Source organism: Condylura cristata, unplaced genomic scaffold (assembly GCF_000260355.1).
Source record: "Condylura cristata isolate star-nosed mole 26May11 unplaced genomic scaffold, ConCri1.0 scaffold00021, whole genome shotgun sequence".
Lineage (NCBI taxonomy): Eukaryota > Metazoa > Chordata > Mammalia > Eulipotyphla > Talpidae > Condylura > Condylura cristata.
This window is the reverse complement of record NW_004567122.1, coordinates 1,816,205-1,837,234: the sequence shown is the minus strand read 5'-3', so window position 1 is coordinate 1,837,234 and position 21,030 is coordinate 1,816,205. Positions and strand designations below refer to the sequence as shown.

Here is a 21,030-nt window from a genome sequence, read left to right as displayed (position 1 = left end):
TCTGTGCTGTGCTGCCACTCCTGTGGCTTCTCGGCTAGTCCATGCCTGTGTTACCAGTTCCTTACACTAAATTTCCTGTGTCAAAATAATAATAAGGGGGGAACAATCACCATTTATTTGGAAATGTACTTATATATTGTCAGTCTCTTTAAATTCTAAGCTATGCAATGATTTAGGAAGGCTCCAAATTGAATAAATATTTAAAATTTGCAGTGAAGTCAATTTTGTTGTGTGTAACAGTCACCTCCAATAATATTATGTACATAAATTGTGGTTTTTAACTATCTATGGTAAATTTCTATATCTATGTTGGGTTTCCTAGCCCACCCAAGAATTTCTAGCTAAGTATGTAAGGAATAAGACCTTAAGGGACAACATGGTTCTCAATAATGTGCTGCGATCCAGAATTATCCTGGGCTACAGCCATCATTCTCAGGGCTCAGCTAGCTAGCGCTGCAAAGCAGAAAGCCTCAGGGAACACAGCCCAGGGCTGGTGAGCTGCCCTCACACCCCTTCCACAGCAGGGCCCAGCGAGGATCCGGACCCAGCCAGGTCAGGCGGTCAGGGGCAGCAGAGGGGTGGCCCTCTCCCCACCCCGCAACAGATTACGTACTTGGCATTGTTTTTTTAATGGGCGTTCAGTATCACTCAATGGGCGCAGCGTTTTGCACTTTATTCTCTGTCTTATTTATTGCAGTAAGAATGCATGATAGCATATTAATTTTGGGTGTGCATCAATGAGAATCAACGTGGATAAACCACATCAAGTTCACCACCGAAAGCCCAATCCTCCCTTGACCAAACTTGACACACATGTATTCCTCAGGCGCCCTGTTTCATGCTGGGCAGTCTCAGGAGACAGACACCGAGCCAACCTTCTGTGGCAGCACCTTCCCGCCTCAGCTAAAGTACAGCCCTGCGGCCTTCCTCTCCATGACAGGGAAAGTAATTCACCGGTGTTCTTCACAACTACTATTCAGAAGACACAGACAGGCTACTGCTTCGACTTTTTTAGCTCTAGATTTGGTAAGTGTGTCTAAGAACATTAAACAAAATAAGCAAACCACACGCCAAAACGCCGTGGAGGCCCATGCGCCCGCTGGCCAGATGAACCCCAACGGAGGGCAAGGAAAGAGCCCGATGTCTTTTGCTGCATGTGGGCCAGTGAGGGCACGGACACATATTAGCTGTGGTACAAGACTTACTGCATCCCCACCTCGCGCCCGACACTGGATCCGGCTGAAAGTACAATGGCGGATCCAACCGGGCGCGCGGAGCTGTCATCGAGGGGACACCTAGTAAACACACTCATATTGGGGGGCTCCAGAGGGGAACTGCAAGAGGTCACTTCGTATGAACTGGGCACAAAGCCTCCCCTGAGGAGTGAGAGCTGCTCACGCATCCGACTCACATTACTGCCATTCTCGGGAAACTGGACCAGCCATCCATGAAGCAGACTCTGCTGGTGAATTTTGCTTTCTTGCTTGATTATATACTGTGATTTAGTTCAGATAAACTAGGTTGAAAAGTCAATACACACACATGATGCACAAAACTGGGCTTCCTTAGGGGCTCTAAAACTGGAAACCAGCAGGAGTGAGCACCCAAGTGCCCCCTCGGGGCAGGACACAGTTGGTATGAGGCTTCTGCTTCCTTTAGACCAGCGAAGCCTGGTGTTCTCTAGGGTCGTGAGTTCTCCTGAGAACCTGCAGCCAGCGTCCCTCTGTCTGGGAAGACACAGCCCACCTGAACAGCAAGGCACCTTCTGGGCAGCTCACGTTCTCTCAGGCCACAAACACGTCACATTTTCAAACTTCACATCACGAAACTCAGCTTACCAGATAGACGTGAAAACACAGTTGGAAGCTGCAATCATTTAGGGAATGCCATTCTAGCATAAGAATTCAATAAAACAGAAGAGAAGTGAAGAAAGTCCAATATACTTAGCAGGCTAAAGCATCGCAAATCAACTGCGAAAAATTGGATTTTTATACAGTATTTGTGAAAAGTAAAAAATAACGTCAAAAGAAATACTACAAGGCTATATATACATACATACATACATATATATATATATATATATACTTATATATATATGTATAACAAACCACCTGCCAGAATGAATTTCTGACCAGACTGAAGTTTTACATGTGAAAACTAAAACTGTTAAAGAATTAGGATGCCCCCCTTACCTTGGCCTGACTGAGGTGGGGCCTTGGCAAGGGCTGACAAGGTGTCACTGATGCCCTGGCAGGTGACTTAGCCACGGTCATCCTGGCGAGAAAATCCCATGCCTGAGAGCGAGGCTGGCTCGGAGGCGGGGTTAAGAATAGTGAGAGGGTAGGTATGTGGCAGGTCAGGGGCTGCTGTGAGTTACCTGGAGAGAATGGGGGAGACTCCTGGGTGGTGAGCATCCTGTGACAGGTACCCAACTGCAGAGAAGTTAGAAAGGCTTCCCTCAGAACGTCAAGTCTAAGAACAGAAGGATGAATGCGAGTAAGCTCATGGGAGGGTAAAGAGGAGGCTACTGTCAGTAGTGGAACAGCTGGCCCAAAGCTCGAGGTAACAACAGATCTATCGAATATTAATAAATGGAACAAAACATCTACACTGAAAACGACAAAATATGCTAGGAGTAATTAAAGATCAAAATACATGGAAAGGATCTTGCGTTCATGGATAGTAATACTCAATATTGTTAAGAATGTTCATTTTCCTTAACATGAGCTAAAGATTCCAGGCAATAACAAAGCAGGGTTTTCTTTTTTCCATTAAAAAGTTCAATGTAAAATTGACATAGAAATACAATCAGTCAAGAATAGACAAAACAATCTGGAAAAAGAAATTTTTCATAATTTCAAGACTTCCTCTCGAACAAGCAGATTAATGGATCAGAGTAGAAGATTCAGAGACAAATAGTTCATATGCATCAACTGACTTTCAGCCGAGGTGCCAAGTAATTCCAATGGGGAGAGGAGAGACTTTCAAACAAATGGCGCTGAAGCAGCTGTCCAATCCTCAAAGCCTCGTTGTCCCTGTAAGAGAATACTGACTTGGGATGGATCCAGACCTAGACGTAAAAAACTAGGAACATAAAACTTCCTAGAAGAAGTCACCGAAGAACCTTCAAAAACCTCAGGGTTGGTAAAGATTTATTAAGAGTATACACACAAAGTAGTAACCATAGAATATGATAAAGAGGTGCCTTGAAAATTAAAATCGTCATCATGAAAACAAGTCAGACACACTCTAGGGGAAAAATTCCCCACATAGAGGTGCTGCTCAACTCAAAACAGGGCTGTCACAACCCACAGTGGGCTGAAAATATGAGGCGCTGCATATGCGCGTGACACGCCTGCCCTAGCAAACACGTCACGGCTCTGCCTGGCCAGCCTGAAAGCACTCAACACATTCACTAGTCTCTAACTGGACTGAGTTTCAAGAGTGAGTATCTTCCTCCTCTTTTCAGCAGAAGCAGGAGACAGGTGGGTGTTCTGTAGACAACAAGGGCTGCAGAAACACAAGCAAGCTCTACGTAAGTGCTGGGAATACACACAGCCTGGAGGATCGGTCGTTCCCCACATCTGGGGCTGGGGGGAGCTGTGGCCATCCGCCTGCACTGCACGAGGCTCACACTGCCTGTGTCGCTCAGGCAAAGACCATTACACTCAATACTAAAAGGATGGCTTCCAGTGAATGTGCATGGTTTTGCAGCACTGTAAAGTAAAAAAAAGAAAAAGGTAAGCAACTAGGTAGGACCCTGGTATACATATAGGGTTGTTGGAACATTTTTCTGTTTTTCAAGCAAAAATGTGTCATAGCTTTTCCATGCCCCAATATAGCTCAAAGGAGTCATATCCAAGATATATATAAAAATTTGTAAACTGACACTTTAAACAACTTTAATACTCAAGCGTGAATATCTTCCTCCTCCTTTTTGAAATTAATTTTGAAATTAATCAAATGACATGAAAATGATGGTGACTATCACAGTCACCAGAGGAAAGAGATCCACCACAGCAGCTAAATGCGAAGGGCAGCGAGACAAGAGCTGGTGAGGGGTAAACTAGGACCTTCCCACGGCGTGGGGACAGCTGGTGGCAACTGGCATTCATTTTACTCGATGATCCACAACTGTACAACGAAGCCCAAATAGGAAGAAACTATTGATCCATACACCATCCTGGCTACTTGTCAAAAGTGCTACGCTGAGCAGGAAAGGTCAGACACAAAAGACTACACACTAAATTATTTCATTTATGGAAAAGATAAAAACAGGTAGAATAAATGATGAATAATAGAAGTCAAAAGTGCTATGCTGAGCAGGAAAGGTCAGACACAAAAGACTACACACTCAATTATTTCATTTATGCAAAAGATAAAAACAGGCAGAATAAATGATGCATAATAGAAATCAGAGTGGGCAGGGGCAAAATGAGTTGAAAGGGAGGTGAAGGCACTTCCTCGGGTACGGAAATACTCTGGATCTGATCTCCACCTGATCGCCAGTGATGTGGTGCACGGGTGTCAAAACATCGGAAGCTTAACAATAATACATTATGTTGGCTCCTGTAAATTATACCTCAGTTAAAAAACAGAGACTATCCAGGATCAGACAGCATTTTGTGTCTGCAGGTTGAAGGTCAAAAATAGTCAGGGCTCCTGGTTAATTCTTTTCTTAAGTTTTATCCCAGAAAATAAGACTTCAAATCCCCACCCCTTCACAAGTTATTTCTATATTTTAACTCACAACAACGAAGGAGTTATTTACGACAAATTAAAGTGTTTTTCCTCGCGGCCCTTGTCATACATTATTTGTACACACCAACAAGAAATCTCTCAAGTGGAATGACACAAGAGGACAGTGAGGCGGTTAGCAGCGTGCAAGGAAGAGAGATGCTGCCTCCTTACAAGCTGGCTGACAGAATGAGAACTTGGGCAGGGAAGGCTGCTCTTTTATACTTCCACAGTCCATACTCCTCCTGTCTTCAAGTTACGCTCAGTCCGTTTTACCAAAAAATAAGTAAAAAACAGGACTGAGATGTGAACAAAGCCCGTGAACAAGTTACACCATGAGGTAAAGAACTTAAAAAATTCTTTAATTGCTTTTTCCCTACATGATTCACTTCCACATGTCACACAAGAGACATGTGATCACCTTATTTGATAATTTACAGGAAATATATTAAAGAGTATACAAAATGATATACAAATCCAACTCACCCTGGTTTATAAATTTAACCGCACTATAATTACCTGACTGGATTAAAAAAAAAATCATAGAAAAGTAAAATTAGTAAAAAAAAACAAACCCCACAGAATCTAGTTTTGGTCTCCTCTGGAATATTGAAATGGCTGGAAAAGCGTCAGGAACTGGACCTCACACTGGCAAGGGCAGCAGAGCTGTAAACTGACAGGGAGTTACTACTCCAGGGACGCAGCCTCCAGAGTGAGGAGAGTCTGCGGCTGGGCACATCGCGGCCGATCGCCACGAAGACCGTCTCCTGTAGTCACCCGCCACGCGAGCGTTTGCAGCGCCGTGCGGACGGCCCTTCTGCCAGTGTTCCTGCCACTTGGCTTCCTGCGCACAGCATGCTCCAGGCAGATGCTGGCTCCCAGTCGTGCCAAGAACCAGGAGCACGTGCAGTTTCATGGCGGAGACGGGCCGAGTCTCAGATGTCTGCCCCCTTCTCGACGGGGATGCCCACGATCAAGTTGTTCTTGGGAGAGCAGCTCTCCGGCTCCATGGAGATCACTCGCACGGTGTAGCCACGCTCTTCTGCAGCTCTGGCTCGATCCAGATCCACCAGGCACATGCACTGCTTTCCTGAAACGCGCGACAAGCATCATGAGACAGCCTGCCCCTTGAGGGGCGCGCGCGGGGGCAATACGAGTGTGAGGCAGTGGACTGCTCACGGGAGAGGGCAACTACAAGCGTGTCACGCATACAGATTGTTGTCTGCTGAAAACTTAAAGAATGCTCATCTTTTCAAATGCATTTTAAAATAAATCTCAAAGGCTAAAAATGCATTTCTTACCTCCATGAAAAATCTATTTAAACACCTTTCCTCTGCATTCTCTGTGAAATCACATTCTGATATTGTGGGGGTAAAACAGCAACTGTCTTTAAGAATAGCTACACTGGCCCTCCCTGGTGGCACAAGGCGTTAAAGCGCTGCACTGCAAGCCAGCTGAAGCTTGCAGCTGAAGCTCTGATCCCTGCCCCAGAGCTGACCCACAGGGTGCCACAGACCTCTCCTGATCCACCTGCTGCTCCCCTCAGCAGTGTACTTCATCAGTCAGCCTGTTTTGCTTCCCACTCTGTCTCTGGTGAATCCTCTCACCGCCCCTGCACCTCTGTCCTACACCCCAGTTCTGTACGCATAAGTAAATCTGTTAAAAAAAAAAAACTTAAAAAAAAAAAATAGCTACACTTAGATGACTATAAGAAGCTACCTGAAAGACATGTTCTATTTTGCACCTGAAGAAATGAAAAAGAAAAAACACTTTAGAACAGTCTCCAATATGTGCTGATTATCTGAGGGTGGGTGATGTGAGTGTGACAATATTTTAATTTCCAGAGCTCTTGTACCTGGTGAAATAATGATATTCAATTCCCTTCATAATTGTTATAAAACAAAAGCGGAAATCTGACTGGCAAGCAAAGCAGTTGAGTTCCTTTGACAAGCACATCTTCTCTTTCAAAAGTTGCTCAGGGGAAAGGAATGATTTGGGCTGGAATATATATTCAAAGCTACTTTCAGTTTCTTTAAACTCAAGATGTGAACTTTCTAAGGTCTTGAAAAAGGTTTGTAACCAGGCAGAACCTCATTCTGTTTTCCTCAGTAATGACAAGGATGCCTAAACATTATTTTTAAATGATTTGAATGTCCGCAGAAACTGCTCAACCACAGCAGCTCCAGAAGTGATGCAATACTGAAGTAAGAGTGTCCTGCGGGTGAGAAGGGCCAGCCAGAAAGGCAGAGGAGGGAGAGGCAGTCGGGGAGAAACAGCGGGCGAGGGTGGGTTCAGACGTGGGATATCTGCGTGTTTTCCTCAACGGACCTGAGCCCCAGAGCTGAAGTGTGGCAGGTGGTAGAGAGATGTCTCAACTCCAGGGCCCCTGGCTGGGCCTCCCCAACAGCCCGGTGGCTGATGAGCTTTCCCTAAAGCTGCCTCTCTTGAGGACCGAGCGGGTGCCCCTGTGCCTGCACTCTGCTGGGCACGTCAGAGTGGCCTGCATCCTTCTGTCCCCTGCAGCGTGTCTGCCCTTAGCTTGGCGCCCAGGTGGGTTAATTTCCCCTTTTCCATTACACAGAAGAATCTCAAGTTTTCACATGTTGAAGAAGTATCTTTACAACCTACACTCAGTTGCTGCTGCTCCTACCTTTCGGAGCTTGGGGACCAAAGGAGAGCCTGACAGAGCACGGGTGAGGACACTGAGTGTCCAAGATCTTGCTGGCCCCTGACCCCACGCCAGCACCCCTGCCAAGGGCGCACCTCCTCCCTCCAGCCACTCCCTTCTATTGCTGGAACCTCGCTCGTGTGCACGCAGATCACCACCCAGTCTCTCCTCTGAGCCTGAGGGACTGGGTGTGGAGCAGGCCGGGGGGGCGGGGGGAGGGTTGACAGAGGAGCTGCATACAGGCAAGAGCAAGCTTCTATGTCTATGTCCTGGGCGGTCCCTTCAGCCTCAGATTTGGTCAAAGGCCCCTCCAAGCAGGCTCAGCTTACTAAGCTGACTTTGATGTCAGAGTAAAAATAAGATTGACTATTTCTCATACCGCATGGTCCCTGAATGCAAATCAGTTACTATATCTGATGTCCAGTCAGGGAAACAGCAAACTGCTTTCAGGTATTAAACGGTGATCTTCAAGGTGCACTTCTCTCAATCTGTACGGTTAGTTTTGAGTGGACTTAATAGTCACAGACCCTAAATTGAAGACCAACCTTCCAGGGACGTGACGCCACTCACGGGATGAGGACTGCAAAGCAGGGAAGAACTTCCTGTGTAGACCCAAGGAATTCTGGGGGCCCAGTGTGGCTTCCTCAATGCACAGCCAAAGGGCCTGGGCAAGCCGGGGGCCACTCACTCAGCTGTACAGTGCCCGGTGTGTGACCCAGCAGGGGTCAGGAGATGCTACTGAGGGCTGCTGGAAGGCGCTCAGCATAGTGCTGAAGTGTGCAAGTCTGAGGTGCCATCATCCTTCCAGACGCCAGTCCTTACAAAGTGAAATCCTGGATAAACTCATCACTTAATAATTCTAAATTCTACTGTAGTTCTACCAATTTAGGTGATGCTTAATACTACAAATCTCAAATAAATTGGTGTATGACTAATAATATAAGTACAGTTTTATCCCCAACAAAGAAAGATTGTTGTTATTGTTTATAAATTTGCTAATGTATAAATTTTGGTAGGCAGAGTTGATTTTTCCATCTTCAACGTTTTCTTCTGTGGCTTTTGATATAACTTTTAGTTTGCTATTCAGAATAAAAAACAGATTGAACATAATAACTCCATTCAATGTACTAACATTGAAAATATATTTAAAAGTATCAATGTTAACAAAAATGGGATAAAATGTTGCTATAGTTACAATGTCCTTTTCAGTATGGCTTAAGTTTCTGGGGAAAAAAACTTCAGTTTCTTGCTAATAAATGGACCCGTTTTCCCACACAGAGTGGCCTTGCACTCTGAGGCGGCTTGGACAGACACACATACCTACGAGTCTGCGCTGGGGTGGAAGCTGGACAGCTGTCTGGTCCGCAAACCTGCACAGAATCATGTGTTCCTGAAAGAAAAACAACAGAGCTTACATTCACCTGCTGCTTCAAAGTCGTAAAAACAAAAGACCTTATTTTTCTGGTGTGGGGCCCTGTTTAACTGGAAAAAGCTCCACATGAGCATTTCTGAAAGGAGCACAAATGCCAAAATGGGTGTGACGTCCTCCATGAAGCCCACTCCTCTGCAGGCGCCGCTTTCAGGACAGACATGTGCAACCCACAGCCACTCGGCCACTTGCTTTTGCTCAAAATATGGTTACATTTTGTGATTTTACCTATCAAATTAAACATCCTAAATTACTCCTGTTATCTTTTAAAACAATTTGAACCTCAGCACTGTGGCACAAGACTTTTGAAGAGGGTTTTCTCCACAGCAGCAGAGGACCGGAAAGCAGGACCAGACAAGGAAGCTGGCCCTCCTGCTGCTTGCGAGCACAGGCTGTCTCTGCTGGGGCCTGCGGTGGCCACCACAGCCTGTACCTGTCCTGTTAACTTGGCCAATAGTGGAATTATTTGTGTTCTCCCCAGCAGACCTGAAGTTCTGAAAGGAGAGACACACACGCTGTGCTCCATAAAGGTCTGGCAGACAAGGGGAACTTGTGGGGAGAAGACCTCCTTAGTGGACCTCAAGATACTTGGCCACGAAAGCCCTTTAGTTCCACCTGCCAGCCCCCTCTCCTGGTGATGTCAACCTGGACTATACAAGAGATTAAGACTTGGAATAATTACCCAAGGCCCTCAAAAAGCCAAGAAGCTTTTGGGGGCGTGAGAGAGATACTCAGTTCCCTGAGGAGCCTGGGTGCCCTCCCTTTTAACTCCTAGAAATTTACATTCTTTTTCAATCAGGTAAGCTTTGCCCTAACCCCGCCCCATTCCTAGATTTCCCCATATAACATTATCAGAGTCTGCTTCACCTAGCACTACTTAAGTAGAGATGAACACATTTTTCAATTCATTTTCTGCTTTTAGGCCAAATCTGGTGAGAGAAAACAAAGTATCTAGGGCCCTAATGCTTCTCAACAAACCTAATATTTCCAGGGGACATGAGACTTTCAACCTAGTCAGCAAGACCAGAGAAATTCAGGCGGGGCGGGCGGGCCACATTGAATGCATGCTCAGCTCCTCTCCTCTCTGGAGGGAGGCATGGCATCGGGTGATGAAGAGCCATGCTGCAGTGGTAACACAGAGAGTGGTGTCCTGGGTGGGTAAAGTCTCCTACTAACTTACCAGTGCCTATGGGACTACATATGTTTCTCCGTGGAACCAGCACCCACTAAACTGGGGGGCCAGCTTGTTACCTTCCATGTAGGGTAAATTCCTAGTCTCTTCATAAATCTTAGCAGCTAGCTGAAGATTCACTCTGCTTTGTCAAGGAAAAAACTCAGCTGTTCACGAGCAATTTAACTATAACTATAGATTATTTACTCTACTAGCAACTTGGGACTGAAAAACAAAGAAAGGATAGAAAGTCCACTAGGAAGACATCTAGGTTTTTCTAAGGTTACCTTGTATGATAAAATTTCCTTGAATTGTTCACTGAAATAGAAAAGAAAAAGGAATTATTCATCAGTAAAAGACAAAGAAAAAGGTTATTATTTATCCTTTGTTTATTTAGGAGCCTTGAAATATAAATGTGAATAGAAACCTTCTAAAGTTTCTTAAAAGTAATGCTGTAGGGCCCTTCCTGGTGGTGCAGTGGGTTGGAACTCTGCACTGTGAGGCTAAGCCAAGCCAAGCCATGGCGGCGTTGGTACACGTTTGATCTCCACCCCGGAGGTGACCCACAGGGCGCAACAGACCTCTCCTGACCCGCCCGCTGCTCCCCTCAGCAGTAGACTTCATCCATCTGCCTGTTCTGCTCCCCACTCTGTCTCTGGTGAATCCTCTCACTGCCCCTGCACCTTTGGCCTGTACCCCAGGTTCCATATGCATAAATACATAAATCTTAAAAAAAAAAAAGTAATACTGTAAATGATAAAGAAGTCTTTTCTTACAGCAAAGTTTCAGGGCAAACTTCCCTAAACTAACAGAGCACATCTATTCCAGCATTAAAACACAAGTCTGATTCTCAGTAGTGATGAATCAGACTAAATAGCATGAATGCCATGAGGGCGGCCCTCCAAGGCTGAGTTGGAGGGAAGGGGCATGCCTCCCTCCTCTGTGAGGGAGGATGGCCCTGAGCTTGCAGGCTGATGATAACACCGGGCAGAACTTCTAAGCACTACTTCAGCCTCTGTAAAGAGCGACAGCTCTAGGCCTTTCCGAGTGCTTTGCATCTGTCATTTAATTCCATTCAGACTTGAGGTAGTGACAGTTACAACTCCTATTTTGTAGAAAAGTAGGCACAACCCATTCACCATAAACCCCCCCAGATGCGGCTCTAACTGCGCTCAGAGAGCTAAGCAGGCAGACTCGAAGGCCAACTCCTGGGCGTGCTCGCTTCCGGAAGCAGCAGAGCAGGTCCATGAGATCAGTTGCACACGAGGAGGGGAGGGCCTCACTGCCCGACATGCTTCCTCACAGAACTTATCACCAATACCTGCCATCCTGGAAAGGGGGAATGAGCTCAAAACCGGGGCCTCCTTGCAACTTTGCATCAAACAAGTCTCACATAATCCCACATGGGCGCCTTAGGTAGAATACTATGTTTCACCTTTTTGGAAAGTCAAACTTGGAGGTGTTCTGGATGAAACCATAGCAGCAAGGGCATGCCACGAAGGCGGCACGAGTCTGGATGCAGTGCTCGATCACCATGTCCGTGGCCACTCCGCACGCATGCAGCGCCACCTGGAAGACAAGGGCAGGCCTCAGCGCTGCGCTAGGCCCGCGACAGGGCAGCCGCTGAGATGCTTTTAAACAAGTTGGATGGCAGAGGTTTCCCATGACCACAATGTTACTCTATAATACTTTGACCTCATTTGGGCAAACCAGAGACAATTCAGATATATTAACGAAATAAGCAAAGTTGAAATTTAGCCTAGAACTCCAGTTGGCCACGTGATCTTGGGTCACTTAAAATTTAACTGTTTTGAGTCTCCGTCTCCTTGACTATACCCTGTCAGAAATGTGGCCGTTGAGGCCCTCCCTGGTGGCACAACTGGTTAAAGCGCAGCACTGCAAGCTGACTATAGCCGCATTAGTGTGAGCTCGGTCCCTGGCCCTGGGAGGTGACCACATGGCGCAGCAGACCTTACCCGCTGCTCCCCTCAGCAGTGTACTTCACCAACCTGCCTGTTCTGCTCCCCGCTCTGGCCTGCACTTCTGGCCTGTACCCCAGTTCTGTATGCATAAATAAATAAATCTTAAAAAAAAAAAAAAAACAACATGGTCGTGTCACATTGCTCTTACAAAGATGAAAACAAAAATGCACCTGAAAACATTTTCAAAATGGCATGAAAATAATCTAATCAGTATTGTATTTTAAAAAATGCACCAAATCATATTTATGTAGCACCTTTTCACATAGTAACAACTCTTAGCATTGAATGATGAATTGCTTGAACTACTTTCAGTGAATTTACTTAAAAAGGAATAAAATTATGAATGAGAGTTGGGATTAGCTCATGAAAACAGTAACAAAATAATTTTAGGCCCTCCCTGGTGGCACAGTGGATTAAAGCACAGCACTGAGAAGCTAAAGCCACTTCCCCATGAGTTCGATTCCCGCCTGCCCCGGAGGTGACCACATGGCGTGGCAGACCTCTCCGGACCCGCCCGCTGCTCCCCTCAGCAGTGTACTTCGTTGATCTGCCTGTTCTGCTCCCCACTCTGGCTCTGTCTCTGGTGAAGCCTCTCGCCGCCCCTGAGCCTCTGGCCTGTACCCCAGTTCTGTATGCACAAATAAATAAATCTTTAAAAAAAATAATTTTAAAATATTTTCATGACAAACTGATTAAGTATACTGTATTACAATCTTAAGTAGGTGAAAGCTGTTAGGATAATAAAGCAAAATAGTCCACAATGACAGAAAACCAGATGTGGCGCCTGAAAGGGGAAGCATTTGCCCAGAAAGATGTTCTCCATTTCCTTATGAAAAAGCACACTCTACACTGTACTAGGTACATTCGCTTGTCCTTTCTAGGGAAAGACCTCTCAACTTCAGGGTAGGAAGGGGCTTCCAGGGTGAAGAAGAGAAGATTTTCTGGAAATTTCTGGGTGTGAGCGGTGATAAGCCAGCATTCCCCTTGACCCTGGAGAGTCACAAAGGGCTGTGCTGCAAAGAGAAGGCACACTCTGTCTCAGCCGTTCTCCCGGGTCTCCCCTGCTCCCGGCCCACGCAGACTGCATGGAGTCGGAGGTCCTGGTGCCCTGGCCCTGCCCTGCCTCCCCCTCTGAGTGCAGCCTAGGAAGCAGCCTTGCGGGGAGGGAGTGGCAAGGAGCATGTGGTGAGCCTTTACTTCTCATCTCTTTCTTGGTTTTGCCATTAAAACTCAAACTAGTTCTTATTTTCACAGAGTTGAAGAAAACATCATAGCAAACTTGATAAATACCTTGCGCAGGTAGAGAGGAGACTCCGAGCACAGTGCTGGGTGACTGCAGGCAGCGTGCTCTGTGCTCAGTGGAGCCCTGTATCCTAGAAGCGAGGCGCCCATGGCTCCCGGAATTAAGGTCGTGGCCAAACAAAGCAGCTGTGGAGGGGCAGAGCCCTGAGCCCAAAGCCTAAGCCCCACACATGGATTCCATCAGGAGGCTCCTCCTCAAAGGCTGTGTTTAGATAATTGACTAGCATGGATATTTCTTTCCTTAGGCTCACTTTCCGTCTACATGCAAAAGGGTGAGTTTATTTTTCTTTTTTAAAAACAAACAACACAGCCCTCCCTGGTGGTGCAGCTGGTTGAAGCACAGCACGGAGAAGCTAAAGCCACTTCAGCATGAGTTTGACCCCCGTCCCGGAGGTGACCCACATGGTACAGCAGAACTCTCCTGACCAGCCCGCTGCTCCCCTCAGCAGTGTACTTCATCCATCTGCCTGTTCTGCTCCCCACTCTGTCTCTGGTGAATCCTCTTACCACCCTGCACCTCTGGCCTGTACCCCAATTATGTATGCATAAATAAACAAATCTTTTTAAAAAAGGAAACAAACCAACCAACCCAGCTAAATCCGAAGACTACTCACAGGGTGGGTTTAGATCTAAACACTTTCACTGCCCCACAGGTTCCTACTTTCCATTTTTGTCAAAGGCAGGTCAGAAAGAACAGACAAATAATGAAGGAGCCAGAAAGGAACAGTCACTTGAACGTGGGCACTGGCCTATAGGGAGCGGGGAACCTTCAAAATACTGGGGAAAACAGGACTTTTGATTCATGGCATTGGACTATACTCACAGCCCCAGGAGAAGTACTGGATCTTTCCCTTTCATCACACATGAAAATAAATGGATTATAGGATTGAAAAAAAACAAAAACAGGAGCAAATTTCTCCATAACCTAGAGGAGCCTGGAAATGCAATGTAACAATGGCAGGGTTAACTGACAAACTTAAAAAGAAACAACCCACCAAATGGCAAAACATAAAAGCCACCAGAACAAGGAAAATCGAGTAAGGAGGATTAACTGAAAGCATGAAAAGAGTTAATATTTCCTACATAATAAGCTCACAAAAAGAAAGAACATGCCCAATAATCTCACACTAAAATGGGCAAGAGATGTAGACAATTCAGAAACAAAAATAGGCAAACAACCCTTAAACCAATTTTTCAATACTACTCCAAAAAGTCTTTGATATATACATTAAGATATTTATTAACTATTAGAGTGACCCTCCAGAAAGGATTTATTGGCCAGACTGGGAGGGAGCGTGGCTGGGGGAAGTGGGGAACAGACACCCTCATAACTCGCTGGGGGGACGACAGGAGACTCTGACATCACAACCCGAGGGGGCACTTAGTGGTCTCTACCAACGCTGCAGTGGTATTCCCTCTAAATCTACCCAAGAGACACTGGCAAAAATAGGAGAAGATTTGTACACTGAGGCAGTGTCTGAAATAACAAAATGGAAATAACCAATCTACCCACAGACAGGGGCCTGCTGGAAGAGTGATGGCAGAGTCCTCCGAAGCTTCAAAGAGGAATGAGGACCACAGATACAGGGCCATGGAAGATACTAGCAAATAAAAAAAAAAGTCACAAAGTTGTTGTCTGTTTTACAGTAGTCACTGTTGGTGACTACTTAAAAATACTTAAAAATATATATTTTTAAGGCTCTACTGAGAATTTTGTGAATAATGCAGACAAAAAATATGCTGATATCATTAAGAAATCATTTATTCTTTCAGCTAGATGGAAGAGATATATAGATAAACAAGCTAAGTTAAAATGTCATGGTCTTGAATTTAAATTAGATGTATCATGTGAACTCATGATTTATTTTGTTTAAAAATAAATGGCCTGGCCCAAACTACTGAAAAGACTTTTAAAAACTAAGAACAAACCAGTAGCAATCATTATCTCTCGTCCCTAGATTGTGGCCTTCTAAATAGCATTTTGTCTCAAAGAAATGTCTCAAAAGCATTTAGCCGAAGCTAGACACATGGCAGGCAATGCAGCAGGAAGTGGATCATCCTTGGTCCTGAATGCAGATACCACAGAAGCCTCATCTAAGAGACCCAGAGGCCAACCAGAAGAGGCTCCCTGCACTCAGGAGGGATCTCTAAGCAAAAATGACTGCATCGGGTTGAAGAAGTTCACACCCAAAACCGATGAGTCAGTAATTATACCAGAAAAAACGAACCCATCATTTTGATCGCCAACTCACTTTGAGGACTAGAAATAAAGGGACAGATTCAAGTTTTATCTGTCCCGTTCTCTGTGAACTATACTTCTATTCAATAGTTGCTAAAGGGAAATAAATGAAGATGGAATAGCCCACCTAGGAGAATACCGTCATTTCCAAAGACTTATTTTTTGTAAGATCGCCCTGACCACGCAGGCTTCTGATATGGCCTGGAGACCAGGCTGCATGGTGCTCATTAGAGCCCCCGCCAGCCGCAGTGGCGCCCAGCGGCAACCTGAGCCTGACTAGACATCGGCAGTAGCAGCTTCCAGGCTGTATATTAACAGGGTAATGGTGAAGCTGTGCCAGGGGGTACGCTCAGCAAAGTCCATACTGTGAGGAACTATGACGGACAAAGGACATGCACGTAAGAAGTGCAAGGCAAGAAAGAGCAGGGACAGCATGCCAGGCAGAATGACCCCCCAGCGACGGCATGCCCCCTGTGAACACAGCCGCCGGATCTTCTGCGTTGTAACTGAGGTTAAGGGCCTTAACATAACCAGGCTATTCCGTACTGCTCGGTGGCTCAGTCCAAACAATCACAGGAGATCTTGAACACCCCTCAGAATTAACTGCTACTGAGCACCCTCTGCATGTGCCTATATGGGTCACCTGAACATCTCCTTAGAAGAGTATCTAGTAGGACCCTCCCTAGTGGTGCAAGGGGCTAAAGTCCTGCACTCCGAAGAGGCTGGTCTCAGCCACTTCAGTCAGTTTAATCCCCGCCCCAGAGGTCAGAGGTGACCCACATGGCGCAGACAACTCTCCAGTCTTGTCTGCTGCTCCCCTCAGCAGTGCACTTTGTCGATCTGCCTGTTCTGCTCCCACTCTGTCTCTGGTGAAGCCTCTCACCGCCCCTGAGCCTCTGGCCTGTACCCCAGTTCTGTATGCACAAATAAATAAATCTTTGTAAAATGTGAAGTATCTACTAGGTCTTTTGCTCATATTTTAATTGTGATTTTTTTCTTTTCGTCATTGATATGAACCCATTGTAACACAAGGACCTATGCACGTATCTTCTAGTCTGTAGGTTGCCTTTTTATTTCTGTGGCGGTTTCATTCTGGATAGAAGTGACTTTTAGTTTGAAGTAACCCCATTTGCTTATTTCTGCTTTTGTTTCTCTTGCCTTGGATTTGCATCCCCAAATACGTCTCCGTCTCCGAGGCTGAGGTCCAGAAGTGTGTGGCTAGATCATTTTTCAAGTGGGTCTTTTCAACCAAGAGAAACACAGCCTTCATTATTTATACATCTTCCTGCAATAGTCCTTTGATGTTTTCCTCTCCACCATTTTCTCTTTCTGGAACTCCTATTATTGAAATATTACACATTCCTGGATTGAATCTGGTAATAAAAAAAAAAAAAAAAGGCTTCTTTCCAGTTCCTATTTCAGTTGTTTTTTATTTTTGGTTGTCGTTCTGTTTTTTTTTTCTAGTGATAGTCTACACTTCATCTTTTTAGATCTTCTACTTATATTGTGTATAGTCAACATGTTTTTAGTTTCCAGGAACTTGTTTTTTACTCTGATGCGTTTCTTTTTCATCCTAGCTTTATTTCATGAGTACACTATTCTCTTTGCTCTCTCCCTTGGTCATAGTTGTTGTTTGGTCTCTTTACTTTGGAAGTTTTCTGCTTTCATGTGCTGTCAGTTCATATAAAACAGATAGGAAGTCCTGAACGACGGGCTGGAATGAAGACAGGTGGGATGCCCTAGTGAGTGGGTGACCAGCTGGTTGTTTTTTTCTTTTTGGCCTTAGATTTTTTCCCCTCTATGGACAGTTCTGATTCTGCAGAGTAGGATCTCTAAGTCCCTCTGACTAAGGAAATGATTCTAGTTTCTGAAGTTTTGGAATTGAGAGCAAACAAAAGCAGGAAGGACAGGGGTGACCTACCTTTCAATGCAGATTCTCACTTGCTTCTTCAGTGTGCCACACCACCTGCTTGGGCCTGATAGCCCTATACCAGGAATGGCTCTGGTCCAGGTTTGTCAAAGAGCAAACTTCCATCTCCTCAGGAGTTGGAAAGAAAGTTACCTATCTGCACATGACGGGTTGGGAACCTGAGTCTCTCTCTCTCTTTTTTTTTTTTTTAAGACTTATTTATTTATGCATACATAACTGGGGTACAAGCCAGAGGTGCAGGGATAGTGAGAGGATTCACCAGAGACAGAGTGAGGAGCAGAATAGGCAGATCAGAGAACTACACTGCTGAGGGGAGCAACAGGCAAGACAGGAGAGGTCTGCTGTGCCATGTGGACACCTCTGGGGTGGGGAGCGAACTCATGCTCAAGTGGCTTCAGCTGGCTTGTAGTGCAGCGCTTTAACCCCTTGCGCCACCAGGGAGGGCCCAGTCATTTTTTTTTTTTTAATGTAAAGTGTAGTTTTCCATAGTTATAGCTCTTTCTGTATTATTTGAAAACAAAGTTTTCGTGACACAGCTTGAGAGCAGGGGTATTAATACCCATGGTAAACTCAAAAAAGTATAATCTTGTACAGTAAGTTTTCACAATAATGGAGATTATCATATGCTAGACAAGATGGCAATACAGACATCTTCTTTAAAATGTACACTTATGCAAGCAAGTTAAGATAACCAATATCTTACAAAAACATTACCATAGCCTGGGCGACTAAAACAATACTTATTTCTCACAGTTCTGGAAGCTGGGAAGGCCAAGATCAAGACGAGGACAGATCTGGCATTCGGCCAGGGACCCGTCCTGGTTTGCAGTTTTCACCGTAGCCCCCGTAGGCAGAGAGGGAGTTAGCTCTCTTTTCTCTTAGAACACTAATTCCTCTCACGAGGGCCGCAGGACTGGGCCTCCTCGTGACCTAGTTACCTCTTACAGGCATCAAAATATCATATTAGAGGTTAGGATTTTTTTTGTAGGTAGAGGAGACACAAATATTCAATCCATAACACATACTCAGTTTATGTTCATAAAACTGCATATATTAAAACTGAAAGGGAAAGGCCTTCTTGAATGTCTTTGTTTTGGCAAAACTTCTATACTCCTCAGGCATTAACAGTCATTATTATTAAAATCAGAATCAATCACTCAAATGGCATTTCTTTGTTAATTATTGTTTTGAGAAAAATCAGGTCTATAAATCTATCTTTTATGTGTATGTTCAGTATTCTTTCAAATACCTGTAGTAATCCTTTGAGGCTTGTTAAATAAGCATCTATATTATTTTGTTAAAACAGAAAATATTAAATAAGCTATCTATAAAATATTTTTTATTCTTGCTTATATTGTTTATACTATAAATATAACACATATTAAATTTGGGATTATGAAACTAAAGTAATAAGGAAGAAATATTATTACACTATATATGAAGATAGTCATCTTTAAAAAATCAGTCACAAAATCCTCCCCCACCTCAACCTCCAATCCCTTTTTAAATCAGTTTTATTTTGTTTTACACAGACGAAATCAGACTGGGAGAAACTGGATTTACTGGGCACTCCCCTATGAGCAAAGCAACTAGTTAGGTGCTATATATGCACTGTGTCGCTATGTTAAGAACCAGGTTTTATGACCAGTGTACAGACAGAAAAACTGAGGATTAGTGAGTTTTCATTAACTGTCAGGGCCATATAGCTTATAAGCAGACAAACTGAGACGAGGATGCCCAATGTTAAACCTTAGCCATTATATTTATGTATTTTTCTTTAGTTTTTCCCATCACTAAAAAATCACTGCAATATTACATAAATGAAATTTTTTCAAAGGTCCTACATGATTACTCATGTTTACTGAAGTCCTGCAAACTTTAGGGTCATCATTGTTGTTCAAGTTAGAATGTATTAAGTTACTAGAGATTTTGAATGTTTATTAGATATTTGTATTTCTAAAGAAATGCATTTCTTAAATAAGTACAAAGCAAACCAACAATTACAAAAGGACTCTGGAACAAACAGAGCATCACCTATTGATGGTTCTTGCCATTATGGGGCGGTACAGTAGGGTAGCAGTTGGAAGACTTGATGAGACACCTAAAGATATTAGATGCGTTTCTGTGGTTATTTCAATTAAGGACCTTAACAGAGTATCCCCACTCATTTTTACCTGATAATGCTACACTACTAAGGGATGCGAGACTAACAATTACCATTTCACTTCTTCTAGAAATGATTTGTGTAAATTCCTGAAAATGCTCTCTTCAAAATAAACGATCAGGCACAAGTAAGTGAAAAAACAAACCCTAAATACCTGTAGAGTTAAGGCTACTGGTGTAGGGATGAGAGACTAAACAGGAGGAAGCAAGATGAACTGTGCTGGAGGACTGTGGGTGCTCTGGAGGGTGTGGTGTGGTCACAGGCATATGAGGGATGTGATCCGACGCAGCTGAACGGCAGACAGCGCGGGAAATCATTCTACCTCTATTAGACAGACAAAAAGCAGACAAGGAAGCTAAAATGCTAAGACTTAAAATTCTTTCCCTACAGTTTGTTAATTCACCATTTTCTGTAATTTAAAGAAATATAATTTAAAAAAGGCATTTACTAAGCAATGATAAATGCCAACTGAACTCTTACTGGAAATGGAACCTATTTTAATACAACAGTTGGAGCCACTGATACATTTAGTTTGAATTATCCGTGACAGTGCCTCAATTACACTCCCAGGTAAATTATTTTTCTCGAGAGTCAATCTAATTTTGGTCCAATCTTCCGAGTGATTTAGTTTATTTTCCATGTATCTTGACAAAGGTAATTATAAAAGAAGAAAACATTATGGACATGTCGTTGTGAAATGTGGAGAAAAATGTCACTTTCCAAAAAGACCTACATTTTTTAGTTGGTGTTAAAAAATCATGACTTTGGAGGTTACAAAAATATGCCAGCATGACTGAGGGCCTGCAATCTACCAAAGGGTAGAAAGACGCGTGGCTGGTGCTGGGGTCTGTGACTCAGCAATAAATGAACGAGCATTTTTAGCTACCTGCCACACCCTGCCTGGCAGACTGGCACTGCAACAAATGCATGGAGAGGCTTTTACCCTTATTTGAGATTTATGTAAAATTTACAATGGCAATATGCTGGAAATTTGTATTTTGAATATGAAATGTCTACCTTTTCTTGAATCCTGATCAATAGCTTTCTTAATAGTCTAACTTCTCTTTTTGTAGATCTGACTTGCGGTAACTATCCAGAAAACAAATTGCACCAAGAAAACAAACTGCAAGATCTTTGGCTGTAAAAAACTACAAACCCCGCAAATTTGCAGTAGTCTAGATTTAAGAAATGAAGTTCACTGGACAGAAATCAGCAGCACTATAAATTGTCTGAGATTCTGCGTGGGGGCAGCTGACCCTCCCAGAGAAGCCCACACTAACGCGAACACACTCATGTGCGAGTGTACGTCAACACTGCACCCAGGGATGCGAACGGCAAGGGCAGCGCAAGTCTTGCATGATGCCTAAGACAGCCATCACAGTAATGATTACATTATACAGGGGAGAAA

At 44.3% G+C, this 21,030-nt stretch overlaps 1 protein-coding gene across 1 annotated transcript in view; it reads right to left on the bottom strand.

Moving 5' to 3' along the window:
• Positions 1-5,119: 5,119 nt before the first annotated feature.
• The window catches only part of GSTCD (glutathione S-transferase, C-terminal domain containing), a 65,417-nt gene continuing 49,506 nt past the window's right edge, over positions 5,120-21,030 (bottom strand). The window contains exons 7-10 of the mRNA XM_012727729.1: positions 11,441-11,574; positions 10,293-10,323; positions 8,726-8,795; positions 5,120-5,827 (exon numbers count right to left, since the gene is read on the bottom strand). Of these exons, the coding sequence (XP_012583183.1) occupies positions 5,673-5,827; positions 8,726-8,795; positions 10,293-10,323; positions 11,441-11,574 (390 nt within the window). The 3' untranslated portion in view covers positions 5,120-5,672. The remainder of the gene's footprint in view (positions 5,828-8,725; positions 8,796-10,292; positions 10,324-11,440; positions 11,575-21,030) is intronic.